This window comes from Rhineura floridana, chromosome 9 (genome assembly GCF_030035675.1).
Source record: "Rhineura floridana isolate rRhiFlo1 chromosome 9, rRhiFlo1.hap2, whole genome shotgun sequence".
NCBI classification, from domain to species: Eukaryota; Metazoa; Chordata; class Lepidosauria; order Squamata; family Rhineuridae; genus Rhineura; species Rhineura floridana.
Window position 1 is genome coordinate 124,001,292 of NC_084488.1, and position 15,754 is coordinate 124,017,045.

Below are 15,754 nucleotides of genomic sequence, written 5' to 3' on the forward strand. Positions count from 1 at the left end.
TTTAAAAAAAATCTTCCTTCTCCCTCCTGCTCCCTCCAATGCCTTCGTGTCATTTTTTTCTAATGTACTTCTGGGCTGAGTGGCTTGATTGTTTTTTTAGCTTGCCTGAAGTAACAGAAGTAAATTGGAGAATGAAACTGAGAACCTAATCAGTGAGTTGTTCCATCAATTGGAGTGTCTCAGTTGCTCATTCATGCTGTCTTTTTTAAAGAGAAGGAAACAAAGAGCCTTAGCGTAAGGGAGTTATCAACACTAAAGGATCTGAAAATCCCATTGGGGGATTGTGCGACTCCATGTCATTGACTGTCCCTCTTTGGAAACCACGCCTGGTCACACAACAGCAAAGAAAAACACATTTTCTTAAAATGGAAATAAAGGCAATATATCAGAGATAATGTGATGACCGGTTTCTCAACGTGCTTTGGAAGATAAAGTAAATTGGTGGATAATGAAAGTTGTGTTGTACAGAACAATTTCTAGGTTTGCTTAACATACATAGGTTTGCATAAATTAAAAAGTAGTCTAAAAATTATTACATATATATATATTCAATGTGCTTGTTTGTTTTTTAATGTGCTATTGGGAAAAGCGACAGAAGCTTGCAGATTGATCCACAAAGATAGCTATCGTACAAACTATAGGATAGCCCGGTGACAAGTTTGATTTTAGCAAAATTCTCCCCCTTCCCTACGCCAGATGTGGTCTGATGGCGCAGAATAAAGTGGAATTATTCCTTCTTGTGATTTGGACACTATGCTCCTGTTAGTACATCCTAAGATTGCCTTAGCTTTTTTAGCAGAAATATAATTGAGGGTGTCTCCAGAGTGCCACTATTTCGCAGGAGGGATTCAAGCGCATAGCAGAAGTTAGGTTTGCACAGTTAAACTAGATTAACGGTTCTGTCACCTGAGCACTTTAAGAAAAGACTTCCCATGGAATTGGACACTGAAATGAAATATGTTCCATCTTCACTCTAATGTTGGACAAGGTAACAGATTTCACCAGCTGTGTGGTTCTTCAACATCTAGGCTCTCTTTACAAACCCATCTGTGAAGTTCATGGCATTCAGATTCATTCCAATTATGTTCACTAGATGAGGGCACGATGGAGGTGCAGTCTTGCTCCATTTCTCCATAGTGCTTTGAGTCGCTGGGTTTGCCATGAGACCAATACCTGGGGGGAGGGGGGAAACACTTTCATTACCCAGAAAAGGCAGAGAGAGGCTATGTCTACCAAAGCACCAGATTGAGGAGGGACCAAGTGGTGGTGAGTCCCATGGGGGTAGAATGGGCTGTACCGCATTGGGAACTATGAGGGGAGAGGGTCACATTCTTGAATATTATTCAAGAATAATATTATATTATTATTTTTTTAACAATCCAAATACCAGCAAGTTGGAAAAACTAAGATTGCAGGGAGAGAAATATTTATTTATTATGCTTTATTAATTAAATTCATATCTCATCCTTGCTCCCGGAAAGAGCCTAGGACTACAAACAAATACACCAAAATCACACTGAAACATAAATCAAACCAAATAGGTTTATTACTACTGTTGAGATTTTAATGTTTTAATGTATTTGTATGTTTTTATTCTGTACGTTGCCCAGAGTGGCTGGACAACCAGCCAGATGGGAGACTAATAAATCTAATAAATAATAAATAAACTCTAGATTGGTAAGAACTTCCTGACAAATTGTTCCCTGAGGCCAGGGTTTGTCTGCTTCACTTAATGGCTCTTAATCACAAAATCTGCTTCATGGTAGGGGCTTCTGTTTCCTCTTTTCCCCAGGGAAACTGCACTTGGCCCTTGGGAGTTTCCAAATAGTGGGTGATGCTGGAAGAGACACTGTGATAGGCAAGTGTGAATGTCTTCTATACCTGATCATCATTCTCTGCCCCCTCCCTGGGAAGGAGCCAAGTGGGCTTTGAGAGAAACAATAAAGTGGTGGCCCTAGTGAGGTACACATGTGAGGCTGTGTAACAGAAATGTCCAGAGATTTTTAGAGATCCTGTATGTGGCACAGGACACACTTCCTGTGTTAGGCTTGGAAAAGTTACTTTTTTGAACTACAACTCCCATCAGCCCCAGGCTGGGACTGATGGGAGTTGTAGTTCAAAAAAGTAACTTTTCCAAGCTCTGGTACAGCAAATTCTACAAGACTACTTAACTTTTGCTTGGCCACTTGAGAACAATTCCCTAGCACCTTTGGGGACTCACTGTGTTATAAATCTGGAGCCATCGGTCCATTCCCAGTTGCCTTCTTCATTTTCATCTGAAAGGCCAATCCAGGCAGGATGACTGAGCTGAGAAGTGATGTAGTTCTGCAGAAAGGAAGAACAACCTCACATAAAGTCAAATTCAGCTACATTACAGCAATAAAGAGGTAACAGCCTGGGCTTCTTTATGTCCTGTTTTTTGAAGTTCATAATCCTTGACAAGGTAAGTTATATCCTAAGAAACTATATGGGCTTTATGACTTGCAGAAACTATTCAGTTCATTTCTACCTTCAAGGATCTTTTTCCCACATCAACATCTCTGTCATAAAACCACATCTGTCACCAAAACTCTGGGGCTTGCAAAAGATCCTGGGGCATGTTCTAGGATGTGCACACACTGAGGCCCCACCATCGCTTACTAGGATTCAACATCACCCCATGTGCAATGGACTTGTGCTTAAGAATGTGCCCAACATTCTTGTGTGATGACACATTTTAGGAAAAGGTCAGCAGTGCCTTTCAGGGACAAGTGCCTTTCCGAGAAGTCTGTCTGTCATTTCTGACCTTCTAATTGAGGATCTTCTCATAAGCTTTCATGGAACCTCAATACTGTCTGGGACACAATTTGCAACCACTGCATGAATACCACAAGGGCTTGTGATGTGTGGATAGGAAGCAATTACAGTAATGCTTGCAAGAAGTCATAAAGTATTTGCATGTGATGGTAAAATGAACAGATATGAACAGAAAGATATAGGCACCAGAGTGGATGGACATTTTGCTGAGGAACCCCAAAGAACAGGAGAGAAAGAAGAAAGTACGAACCTGTTCTTCGTCACTTAGGATGGAGGCCAAGTGGGAATCTCTGGACATGCAGAAGTTCTCGGCATCATACCAGGTCTTTTTCCCATTTGAAATGTAGTAGAGACTCCTCCCAAAAAGTTTCCAGCCAGCAACAGATCTTGTGACTTTCCTGAAGAGGGATTCTAGGAGGAATGAATGCAAAGAGAATACTGCAATGTAACTGGCACTGTGTTATGTTAGACTGGGGACAGTTGGGTTCAAAGCCCTGCTTACCCCTTAGGCATTTTGGATGTCTTGGGGCAAGTCACCCTCTCAGCCTGGCCTACCTCAAAGGGTTGTTTTAGAGATAAATTGGATAATCCAATCCACACTTGTAATCACATTTGTAATCACATTTGAGGTTGGGAAGGGTCATGATCAAGGATGTGGATGTGAAATTCTCTGCATAACTATTATTAATTCAATTTCCTAGACACCATTCACAGCAAGACCAGAGGCTACTTACAAAAAAAGCAACTGGAACTGAATTGCTGTCAGCTGGTCTTCTACAGCTGTAATGACAGGCGGAAACCTTCAGGATCCTTGCTTCCTTCATCACCTCACCTAGGAAATATCCCATCTGTTCACGTTGTTGGACACCAGTGCCTCCTCCCTAGAAAATTCTTCAACTCCTGGCATCCCACTTCACTATTGTGCTCTGCCCAGAAAGGGCAGCATGCCCGTGGAGTATATTAGCAATGCAGGAAACGTTTGGAATGAAAGCATTTGGACTGTGACCTTCAACCATTTTTAATTTCTAAGCTAATTATATGAGAAGCTGATGATGAAGCAGCAGCAGCCCTGTGGGAGCCCAAGGCCTGGGAAAGCTTTCATGTGCATACAAGGATCCTGGAGCCCTGGGAACTTGCAATTCCCAAGGTCCCAGCATCTGAGATGCTGTTCCCTCAGCCCTTCTCATGACCACTGCCACCAGGTATGTTTTCAGGAAAGAGGGCAGCAGGGGGCTTGCAAGAGGGAAAAGCTGCAGAGACCTCCAAGCCTTGTTGTGTTCCTAATTACATGATTGGGAATGCCATGAGACCTGGAGCTTGGAATGGACCCAAGCACAAGTTAATGGAATGGACAGGTTAATTTGGGTCCAGGTCTGGTGCCAGCTATCACCCAGATCAATCACTGGCTGAGAACCCACAAGCTCAGAAAGCTCAGAAAGCCCCTCGCCAACCTTAGCCCCTGCCCACTACACTTGCCACCATGTGTAACCACTCACTTACCTGGCCCCTGGATTGGACACACTGGATGACAAGTGATATAGTCATTGCACTTCTGAATGGGAGCCACCTGGCCCCCATGTTTGATACAATAAATAAATAAATAAATAAATAATGTGTGATAGCTGCCCACCATAATATTACCCAACATGCAATCCTCCAACTGGAGATAATTTGATGGTGGGCATGAATGCTCACTGCACAAGCGTGCTGCAGCTAAACTTGCCTGCTGTTTGCCAGATAAGAAGTCTTTTTTTTCCAAAAATGAACTCAAAGCAACTTTCAAACATTGAAAACATATGTAAAAATCTGGCCTCAGCCCCTTTTTGCGGCATGAAGCTATTTGGCAATACAGTGCTAAGGATAAACACTAAAGATAAGGGAATTTGATGCTCTCTCAGAGAAGAGGTGGCAGAAGTTTCTACAGGTGATCTTCTGCTACCTCCCAGTTCTTTCAAGGATACAGATTTCAGAAATGATCACCCCTCATGGAACTGACCAAGATTCCAGCAAAAGTCCCATCAATAATCATTCTCTAATAAAATAAAATAAAAATCTTTCTCTCATAACAAAGCCAATCAATCTCGCCATCCAAAACAACAACAGTTCTGACTCTCTTCCCTTGCTACTGGTGGGAAGGAGACTCAGCAAATTTTACCGTCGGTGGCAGTACACCACTCAGGACAGAAGGGTGCTACAAATGGTCAAGGAAGGATTGTTGTTGTTGTTGTTGTTGTTATGTGCCTTCAAGTCGATCATGACTTATGGCGACCCTATGAATCAGCAACCTCCAATTGCATCTGTTGTGAACCACCCTGTTCAGAGCTTGTAAGTTCAGGTCTGTGGCTTCCTTTATGGAATCAATCCATCTCTTGTTTGGTCTTCCTCTTTTTCTACTCCCTTCTGTTTTCCCAAACATAATTGTCTTACATGCTCCATTTCTTGCTTGACAATTTCTAACTTTCCCTGGTTCATGCTTCTCACATTCCATGTTCCTATTGTGTGCGTCATACAACTCCAGACTCTCCTTTTGCATCTGTGCGCATCAGCCTCTGGGCTTCCTTTCGGCTTTGACCCAGCTGCGTCATTAGTCACAGCGCTACTCGTACTTGTCCTTTCTTCTTCCCCAGTAGCTTGGTGAGTGCCTTCTGATCTGGGGGTCTCATCTTCCAGCACTATCTCATATTGCATTTTGGATACTCTGTTCATAGGGTTTTTGTGGTAATAGATACTCAGAGGTAGTTTACCATTGCCTTCCTCTGAGTTTGGATGCATCTTAGTCTGGTGTTTCAGCTTTGACCATTCTGCCTTGGGTGCCCCTGCTAGGAGTCTAGCCTCTTGGTCTAGACTCCTGAAGGCATTGCTCTCAGCTTCTTTGACACTCTCAAACCCCTCACCACGTTAAGGTGTGCATCCTACAGGGGGTCAAGGAAGGATACAAGATTGAATTGAAGGAGTACCCCGCTGCCAGGTTCCTTCCTTCTCCAGTTTCCAAGACCATACTAAAGCAGTGAGCAGCCTCAGATGAGATTCTCCATTTATTAGAAATCTCTGAAATCGAGAGCATTCCTTCAGAAGAGTGTTAATTGTGATGAACACAGGAAGGAACAAAATTACTGGGCATGTTTAGCCTTGAGAAGAGAAGACTGAGGGGAGATAGGACAGCACTCTTCAAGTACATTGAAAAGTTGTCACACAGAGGAGGGCCGGGATCTCTTCTCAGTCACCCCAGAGCACAGGACACAGAATAATGGGCTCAAGTTACAGGAAGCCAGATTTCAGTTGAACATAGAGAAAAACGTCCTAACGGTTAGAGCAGTACGACACTGGAACCAGTTCTTAGGGAGGTGATGGGCTCTCCAACACAGGAGGCATTCAAGGGGCAGCTGGACAACCACCTGTCTGGGATGCTCTAACCTGGATTCCTGCATTGAGCAAGGGGTGGACTGGATGGCCTTATAGGCACCTTCCAACCTACTATTCTATTATTCTACTGCCTTCTTGCATCCCTATGTACTGGGGGTGGGGTGGACAGAGCAATCCTATGTAGGTCTACTGAGAAGTAACTCTCACTGAGGTCAATGGAACAAATGTCTATCTAAGTGTAGGACTGCAGCCTTAGGAAGGAAGGAGAGAGAGAAGATGAAAATAGGAAATTGATATGTGCTGGAGGGAATCAGTTCGTGCAGGTTTAATGGTTGTGTAGAAGAAGCAATTTCAGCAGATAAAACTTGTCACATAAGCTATACCTACTGTAATTCCCTCTTCTACACAGCCATCAATGGGGCAGAAGCCCCCTGTCCTCTTTTGCTTCTCACCACCCCAGAGAGAGAGAAGTAGATGGGAGTAAGTCCCACTAAGATCAGTGTGATTGACTCCCGTTTAAGCATACATAAGATTACAGTATTGGACTCGATTTCTTGGTCACGTTGTTTGTTTTTTAGCCTCACCACATCATCGTCGTCATCATCATCAGTAGTGGCAGTAGGAGTAAGAGTAGCTTTTTTTCAAAATGAAACTCAAAACAACTTACAAAAAAATCTCAAAAACATGTACAGAATAAAGATAACAGTTCAAAAGAAAAATCAAAACAATATACCATGCAAAGCTGAAAAAACCATACAAGAAATAAATAAATCGCAAAACAATATCCAATACAATTCAAATACAGTACAGCATTCATTTCTGAGTCATCTCTTTTGCCTCTGTGAAATGGGTGTTTTGTGGCTGGCCATGCACCCATACCACAGCAACCATTTTGTGAATTGGCATATCCCCACCGATGGCAGCAATTTTGTGAGAGCACCCACAACACTTTCTCAAAAATCGAAATGTGCCCATCTGCCCAAGGAGGCTGGAAATCCCTACCTTAGACCACTCGTTCTGACTGGCTATCACACTCCATTGTCTCAGTGATGTCTCTTCCAAGCTCTTTCTTCCGGGGGTTCCTTGTGACCACAGATCAAATGTGAGGCCTTGTGTATGAAAACACTGTGCTACTCCAGTGAGCTATGGCTCCACATACAGTCACTTTCATGGAGGAAGGAGGTGGAGAGATCGCAGTGGATAGGTTTTCCAAGGCAGAGCCAATAGGTCAATGAATAACAAACCACCAGCCTATAAAGAATGTGAATTACATAAAGTACTTCCTAGTGCACAGCCAATAAACAAACAGTGGAGCAGGGGATGTGGCAACAAAAGGGAAGAATGCAACGACCCGGAGAGAGAGGGGCCTACCAAAGGCTGCATACTACCTAGCGGCTGTGATTTGAACCCAGACCTTGCTATTTTGTTCTCATAACCAATGCTACATACCACTGTTTAAGCTTTCATTCAAGGTGGCATTAAATCTTGGTGACAGCTGAAGGAGTGTCCTTTTTCCTTTCTGCAGTTGGAGCATCCAACAGAATTACATTTCAACTCACATAGATTTGCTCATCTTTACATTCCCAAAATGTGCCATGGCACCATATGTAGAAACTTGGCTACTTACGGTATTTTAATTTCTGCTCTTTGTAGGCCTTTTTGGAATTTTCTATATGGGTTGACAACTTTTCAACTTCTTCGGATACCTGTAGGTCTAAAATAATTCCCCAAGTTAGGATTTCCTTCACTCCCAGGCACTCCACACATAGCTTGTTTAAATATTGTCTCCTGCCTTCCAGTCTCGCAAAGTGGGGTGCCCAGGGAAGCTACAAAACTAAGGGCAGACATACAAACCAAATCCGATGACAATAAAAACAATCAAGAGCTTAAAGCAATATCTTAAAGCAGAACAACAACAGCACAGAAGCCAGAATCAAAGTCAGATAAAGGGAGGAAACCTTTTCTGCCGCTGTTCTAAAGACATAGGCCCACCAGAACAGAAGCATTTTGACAAAATACCAAAACATCAATACCACAGGAGCCAAACACGCCTTCTTTGAACATGCCTCTGCCACATTTCTGAAGGCAGCGGGAAGAAAAGAAAGCAGGCAAGTGGGATCATGGCAGAGATGATACTTAAAATAATCCTTATCTTGGTTATTAGAGAAGTAATAGAAAATAAAACTGTCAGCGTCTTAATATTTCTGATGCAGGAAGCCCACTTCCTTCTGTATATTCAATGTATCTTTAAGGGCCTTGTATTGGAGTTTGGTATATCACTGAACACCAAACTCAGGATCATTCAGACTATGGTATTCTCGATCTCTATGTGTGGATGTGAAAGCTGGACAGTGAGAAAAGTGGATAAGAGAAAAATCAACTCATTTGAAATGTGGTGCTGGAGGTAGGGTTGCCAGGTTCAGGGCCTGAGACTGATCCTGTATCTTTAGGAGAAGAGAAAGTCAGCCAAGTGCAGGTGTTCTTGCAATTCTCCCTTCCCCCTGCACAACTTTTGAAGATACAGAAGACCTCTTGGTTGCCAGGCCCAGCCTCCAAGAGGTCTTCTGTACTGTATCTTTAAAAGTTGTGCAGGGGGAAGGGAGAATTGCAAGAACACCTGCACTTGGCTGACTTTCTCTTCTCCTAAAGATACAGGATCAGTCTCAGGCCCTAAGCCTAGCTGGAGGAGAGCTTTGTGCCTACCATGGACTACAAAAAAGACAAATAATTGGGTGTTAGAACAAATTAAACCAGAACTGTCACTAGAATCTAAAATGATGAAACTGAGGTTATCATACTTTGGACACATCATGAGAAGACACGATTCACCAGAAAAGACAATAATGCTGGGAAAAACAGCAGGGAGTAGAAAAAGAGGAAGGCCAAACAAGAGATGGATTGATTCCATAAAGGAAGCCACAGACCTGAACTTACAAGATCTGAGCAGGGTGGTTCATGACAGGTGCTATTGGAGGTCACTGATTCATAGGGTCGCCATAAGTCGTAATCGACTTGAAGGCACAGAAGAACAACAATTGGAATATAGGAAGCCGCCTTATAACAACTGAGACCATTGGTCCATTTAGCTCAGTGCTGTCTGCATTGACTGGCAGTGGCTTCTAGGTGTCAAACAAGGAGCCTCTCCCAGCCCTGCCTAGAGATGCCAGTGACTGAACCGGGGAGCTTCTCCATGCAAAGCATATGCTGTAGCACTGAGCTATGGCCTGTACTAATAGTTTTCCCTCTGATCCTTGCCTGGTGAGATTTAGGGCTTGTTCACATGGGAGCTAAAAGAAGTAGTAAAGACACACATTTTCCCATTGCGACAGATTTGCAAGGTCCACACTTGCTACCTTCATATCCACTGTTTTCTGTTCACACTAGTCGGCGTTACTCTGGGAAGGTGTCGCTGTTTTGTGCCCTTGCCCCCAAATTTACATGTTTACTCGCTCCGGTGTATTGCTATCGCTAATGGAGAAGGGGAAGGTTTTTTTGTCAGTGTTTCTTATGAATTGCATTCCTCTCCCTGCTGAAGCCTGACAGCTTCGGGGTGCAATTGACATTAGAGTGGGGGGGGAATGGTTTTCTTTGTCAGGTTCTTCTTCTAAGTTGCACACCTCTCCTGGCTGAAGCCCAGAGCATCAGGGTGCAATTGACACAAAACGTATTACAGCAGGGGGGAGGAAGGCTATAGCAAGCTCTGATGTAGGAGAAGGAGGCGGAAGTGGCTGGTGAAGTCGCCAGAAATAAAATGGAATTCATGGAGAGTTTAGTGGACGGAGAAAGGGGAGTATCTGAAAGCGAGGATCCACCCACCCAGCAAAGCGCCTACATGGAGCAACACTGCGAAGCGAAGACAGTTTTTCCTTCACTTTTCGCAGTATCCCTGGATTGGTTTAATGAGGATTTAAAGGGGGAAACTACATCCTAGCTTCTGTTTGCCTGCAACATCATGTGAACCATGCGAATTAAACGGGGATGCAATCTCACTAAGTTGCCGTGTGAACAGGCCCTTAGTCACACTAGATGTGGCTCTTGCTTGCCAAGAGGATCAGACAAATTCATGGAGAATTCAGCTGTTGTTAATCTGGACCCTGCTAGGAAGCAGAACAAACAACTGCAGGAAACAAGAAATATTCAGGTAGAGCAGCCACGATAGACCAAAAATGGATGAAATGTACAACTCTATCTCATTTCTGTGCAAGCTACCTGGAACTTAGTGCTAGGCTTCACTGATTACTATGTGAGACTCTGGCATCCTGAAGAATGACAGGATTAGAAGGAAACGTCATGCTGTCAGCCATAATGAAATGTTACCTATCTGAAAGGCCAACAGCCATGAAGCCAAAACAAGAGTGAAACCATAACATTGTTTTAGAAAGCAAGTACTGGAGTGTGTTACAGTTGACTTGAGTAAAGACTTGCTGAAGAAGCAGGGGTCCCAATTACACTATCCCCCTTCCCAGATAGATTTGCTTTGCTTTTACGTTTTTGCTGGGTGGGTGGATCCTCGCTTTCAGATACTCCCCTTTCTCCGTCCACTAAACTCTCCATGAATTCCATTTTATTTCTGGCGACTTCACCAGCCACTTCCGTCTTATATGGGGCTACCGTGTAATTAATGCAAAAGATGGGGAAGTTCATTCCCCCATGTCCAGTTTCTGATCAATATAAAAAATGTACAGAGAATCATTATTTCCCTCTTTTTTTCCATGCTGCCTGTTACCTGCTGTTTATCCAACTCTGCTTTTGCCAAGCTGAAGGCCACAAGATCCTGGCCTACTGCCCCGAACTGGAAGTTAGGAGACTATGGGCTCATCCATACTTCCATTTAAACTGCAATGTAAGCCCCTTTTGTCTCAATTAATTCTCCCTCTTCCATATGATGTTGGCCTCCAATCATTACCTTCCTATACTTTCCTCTCCCTTAATCTGCAGTTTCTCATACAAGCTATACTGAGAAAATGAGAGCAAAAGCGATCTAAGGAGGGAGTTGTGGTTGCTTTGCCTTGAATTATCGTACATAGGTGGTTCTAACTAAATCTCCTTCCATGCCTCCTGCTTCTGTTAGGTTCCCATTGGCTCCACCACCGGTCTTCCAAATGATTTAAGCTTATCAGCAACACTCTCTGTGCTGGGAGGGGAGGAAGGACAAGGGAGAGTTTGTAAACAAAAAAGGGATCACCTACAAGTATGGATGAAGAAATAGTTTGACTGGAGTACAAAGAAAGCACAAAGCAGTCAGGTCTGGACTACCAACAGACAATTCCAATATGAAAAGGTGGATTAAAAGCTGGATAAGCCCTATGTTAATATCTGTAATTGATTGCTTTGTCAATGCAACTAACATGATTAGTTTATGCAATTTACATCACATTGCTTTGTTACTTTGCTTTCTTTAAATTTCTTAATATTTAATTTGCTTTACATTGTTTTTCTTCAAAATTATTATTATTATTATTAATGGTTCAATTTATTACCCATCCTTCACCATAAGATCTCAGGGTGGTTGAAACCATTTAAAATACAATATTAAAACCATAGTCACAAGGATATAATACAGTTAAGCTTAGTACACCAATAAACTGATCAATTTGTTTCAGTTACAATACTCAGTCTGTGATTATCACTTGTTATGCTTTTACTCCCTGTCTCCCTGGGGCTGTGAACCCACTAGTCACCTACAGCAAAGTGTTTCTATTGGCCACACCTGGAGGGGGAATAGGATGATCTGCCAATCAGTTGCGATATCTCTTTGAAGATGGCTTTTTTAAAAAATCCACTCAAGCTGCTCCCACTGGTTTTTACAGTAAAAAGGTGTGAGGTTTGACTGGAGTCATGTGCCCCCATTTTCAGGAGAGAGAGGTGGAGATGTACTGAAACCAGAAGAACAGTGACTGTGTTTCTACCCTGAAATGCTGCTGAGCAAATTCAAAACCTGATTGAAAGACCCAATTAGTGTTGCGGCATTTATTTATTTATTTATTTATTATTTAATTTATATCCCGCCCTTCCTCCCAGCCCGAGCCCAGGGCAGCAAAGAAAAGCACTAAAAACACTTTAAAACATCCTAAAAACAGAGTTTAAAATACATTAAAACAAAACATCTTTAAAAACATTTTTTTTAAAGCTTGGAAGGCATCTTAAAAAAGAAAAAAGAAAAGGTTAAAAACATATTAAAAAGCAATTCCAACACACATGTGGACTGGAATAAGGTCTCAACGTAAAAGGCTTGTTGAAAGAGGAAGGTCTTCAACAGGTGCTGAAAAGATAACAGAGATGGGGCCTATCTAATATTTAAGGGAATTGGTGTGTTATCACTAGTATTGATTGGTTACCCAAATAAATAGCTTTTAAACAGGGATTAGACAGATGGGGGATATGTATGGCTACTAGTTATGATGATAGAATATATATTACTTCTGAATGCCAGTTTCTGGGAAGAGAAGGCTTCTAAATGTTCATGTCGTGCTTGTTGGCTTCCCATAGGCATCTGGCTGGCCATTTTGGCAAACAGGATGCTGGCCTAGACAGGCCTTCATATGTTTTTAAAAGGAAAGAATCCTTGGCATCTTAAAGAGTAACAAATGTCTTGTTGATGAAACTTTGTGACCCCATGTCAAACTGTAAACCGAGGAGACAAAAGTGCGTTAACATTCAACAGTAGGCCTACTGAGTTATCTGTATGGACCACCTGATCCTGTATCTGTCAAGCAACTCAGCCCCCACCCCAGAAAAAGTGGGCATCCCAAAAAGAGCAGTTACCTGCATCCACTAATAATTAGAACAGAGAAACACTGTGGTCTAGAACACTGAAGCTGAGCCCAAAGCACAGGAGGATGCTGGTTTAATTATGAAAGAGATGGGGGTCCTTAACAATATTAATGAAAGGAAACAGTAGAAGACTAGCAGAGGTTTATGGGAATGGATATTAGATTCTTTGCAGAGGAGATATTCAGCAGTCCTATTATTCTTGTTTAAATATTGTGCTGGGCCATGGGGGATAAACAATGGTGATGTACTTCCCATAAAATCTAACCGAGATTCCATCTCTATGTCTTATCTGCTATGCCTTCAGGTGGCTCCCTCATTTTCCCCTCAGTCATACATGTTTTTAAAATGGAAAATGGAGGAAGGGATGGAGTATTTCTAAACCAAACGGAAGTAAATCATTCTTGACCTTTCACTTACGATCCTGATAAGCAAAGTTAGGAGAATTGAGTCCAATTGCCATTGTACTTCTCAGTGTTTTCAATGACTCTTCAAGAGGGCTGTTCCTTTCTGAAGTGTACTTAGCATCTAAAAATTATTAGAACAAGAGTTGGTGCTAAGATTTCCAGCTGCCTAATTTTAAGCTGTTACAATATCCCAAAATATCTGACAACTTGCACCCCTCTCTTTACAAACATCCTCATAAACATTTCAAGCAGATAATTTAATTTGCTAACAGCAGCTAAAATGCTAATTTGTCAAAACTGAAAAAATCCTACATCACCTTCTAATGATACCTGACTATAATGTCTGGGAGATGGCCTTTATGATCAAGTTGACAAATTTGGTATGAGAAGACAGACAGATGACAGTTTGTAGAAACTTGGAGTCTGTTTATTATGTATTAGAATGATAAAGTGCAGAATTTGATTAATCCACGCTCACTACTAGGGGATCTAGAATGTTAAACATAAAATATAATTTATCATTTTAACCTGTGACTATTATCATTATAAATAATTTCCTCTTTTTAATCTTATTTAAGACACTCTTCCATTTGTCTGTTAGCTATGGGCATCTCTTAAGATATTGTAAACAATTTTTTGCATGATGGTTCCTGTGATCAAGGAGCAGATTTTTGTCTCTGGATACAATTGCTCCATTTTGAATCAAGATGGCAGACAGAACATTTCAAAACTGTACTTTTTTTTTTTTTTTTTTCAATAATTTTTATTCAGATTTTCATAAAACATACAAGACAAAATCATAAAACATTCAAAGACAAAAAACAAAATCAAAAATAGTTAAACAAAAAGAAAAAAAGAAAAGAAGAAAAAAAAAAAAAACAAAAATAAAAAATAAAGAGTAAAATATTGACTTCCCATTTGTCAAAGATCAAATCAGTTATAAGTCTATAATATATAGCAATCCTGTCTCTTAAGTCATATTATAAAATCACTTTCCTCCAGTAGTTATCTTACTTAATCATCAAATCTCATAAACATTACTTTATTCTTTCCACAAAAAGTCAAAGAGAGGTTTCAATTCTTTAAGAAATATATCTATCAATTTTTTTTTTCCAGATAAGCATATCGATTAATCCATCTCATTACTAATTATGATAATCTTATTGTCATAACCATAGTCAAAATAAACATTTCAATTAATCCATCACATCAGAATCTGTTAGGTTCAGTAATTTCAGTAGCCATTGTTCTATTATCTCTATTAGTTCCATTTTCCATCTTCCATCTTCAGTAGTCTTGTTAAGTCCAGTAATTTCAATATCCAATCTTCCATTATCAGTATTCCATAATAATCTTGCTGTCAAAGCCATAGTCATATAATAAGAGTCTGATGGGAATTACCTCTATCCCAAATATTTTCTTGCCATCCATTCTGAATAAGTTGCTGAAATACTGCTGTAAAATCATATCTCTGTTCTTTTTTTCAAAATACACTGGGTCATCTCTTAAAAGTTTTTCCATTGTCACATGGCTGCAGTTAATTCCATAGATTTTCTCTATATTGGGCTCCATCACATCATTCCAGTCCAGAAGATAATCCATGCCATTGATAACTTTATCTCTAGAATCTTCATTAATTTCTTCAGAGATAACATTGAGTTCCAAACAATATATTTTATTTCTAAAGTCCATAGACTCCAAATCTTGTTCCTGTTCCACGTTTGTTCCAATCTCCGGGATCTCCTCTCTCACAGGGACCCCTATTCCAGTCTCCAGGGTCTCCTCTCTCACAGGGACCCCTATTCCAATCTCCGGGGTCTCCTCTCTCACAGGGACCCCTTCCAGGGTCACCTCTCTCACAGGGACCCTTATATCTTTAATCTCCTGCTTCATTTTACTCAATTCAATTTTCGTTATCTCAATCTCATTCATTATTCTCTGAAACATAGTTATTTCCAGATTCTCAGCCACTTTCTTAATTGCCATTTTAAAAGAAAAATATAGGAAAACCACTTCTTATTTCAGCAACAATTGGGTTAATACTCCAAACTTGGTGACATCACAGTATAAACAGAGCAGACAGCCTTATCTCTCCAATAGTTAAGTAAACAAAATGCAGTTCCCAGGATCGAAGCAATTAATGGCAATCGTCAAGAAACAGATTCGTCAAAATAAAATAGACCAAAAAGAGAGTAGTCTCAAAACAGTATAATATTTTTCAAAATAAAAATCTGGAATAGAAATCCCTCTTCTGTGTGTATCTTTAGAATGCAAATCCAGGACAGCTTTTTGCAACAAAAACAGAGATAAGCTATTAATTAGTGCGTAACAGAGAGAAGTTACGGCTCCCCAGTGAGATGTCAAAAACCGATCAATCTGGCAAATCTCTTTTAAACAGCAACAATTTAAGTCAAGTA

General features: G+C 41.1%; 1 protein-coding gene across 1 annotated transcript; it reads right to left on the minus strand.

Annotated features, from left to right (window-relative positions):
* Positions 1-452: 452 nt before the first annotated feature.
* LOC133363696 (C-type lectin domain family 4 member F-like) lies at positions 453-10,499 on the minus strand. The gene is made up of 5 exons (XM_061582963.1): positions 10,477-10,499; positions 7,787-7,959; positions 3,047-3,207; positions 2,222-2,325; positions 453-1,173 (listed from the first exon to the last, which is right to left on the minus strand). The coding sequence occupies exons 1-5, from the start codon at positions 10,497-10,499 to the stop codon at positions 999-1,001; spliced, it is 636 nt and encodes a 211-aa protein (XP_061438947.1). The 3' UTR covers positions 453-998.
* Between the last annotated feature and the right edge of the window lie 5,255 nt (positions 10,500-15,754).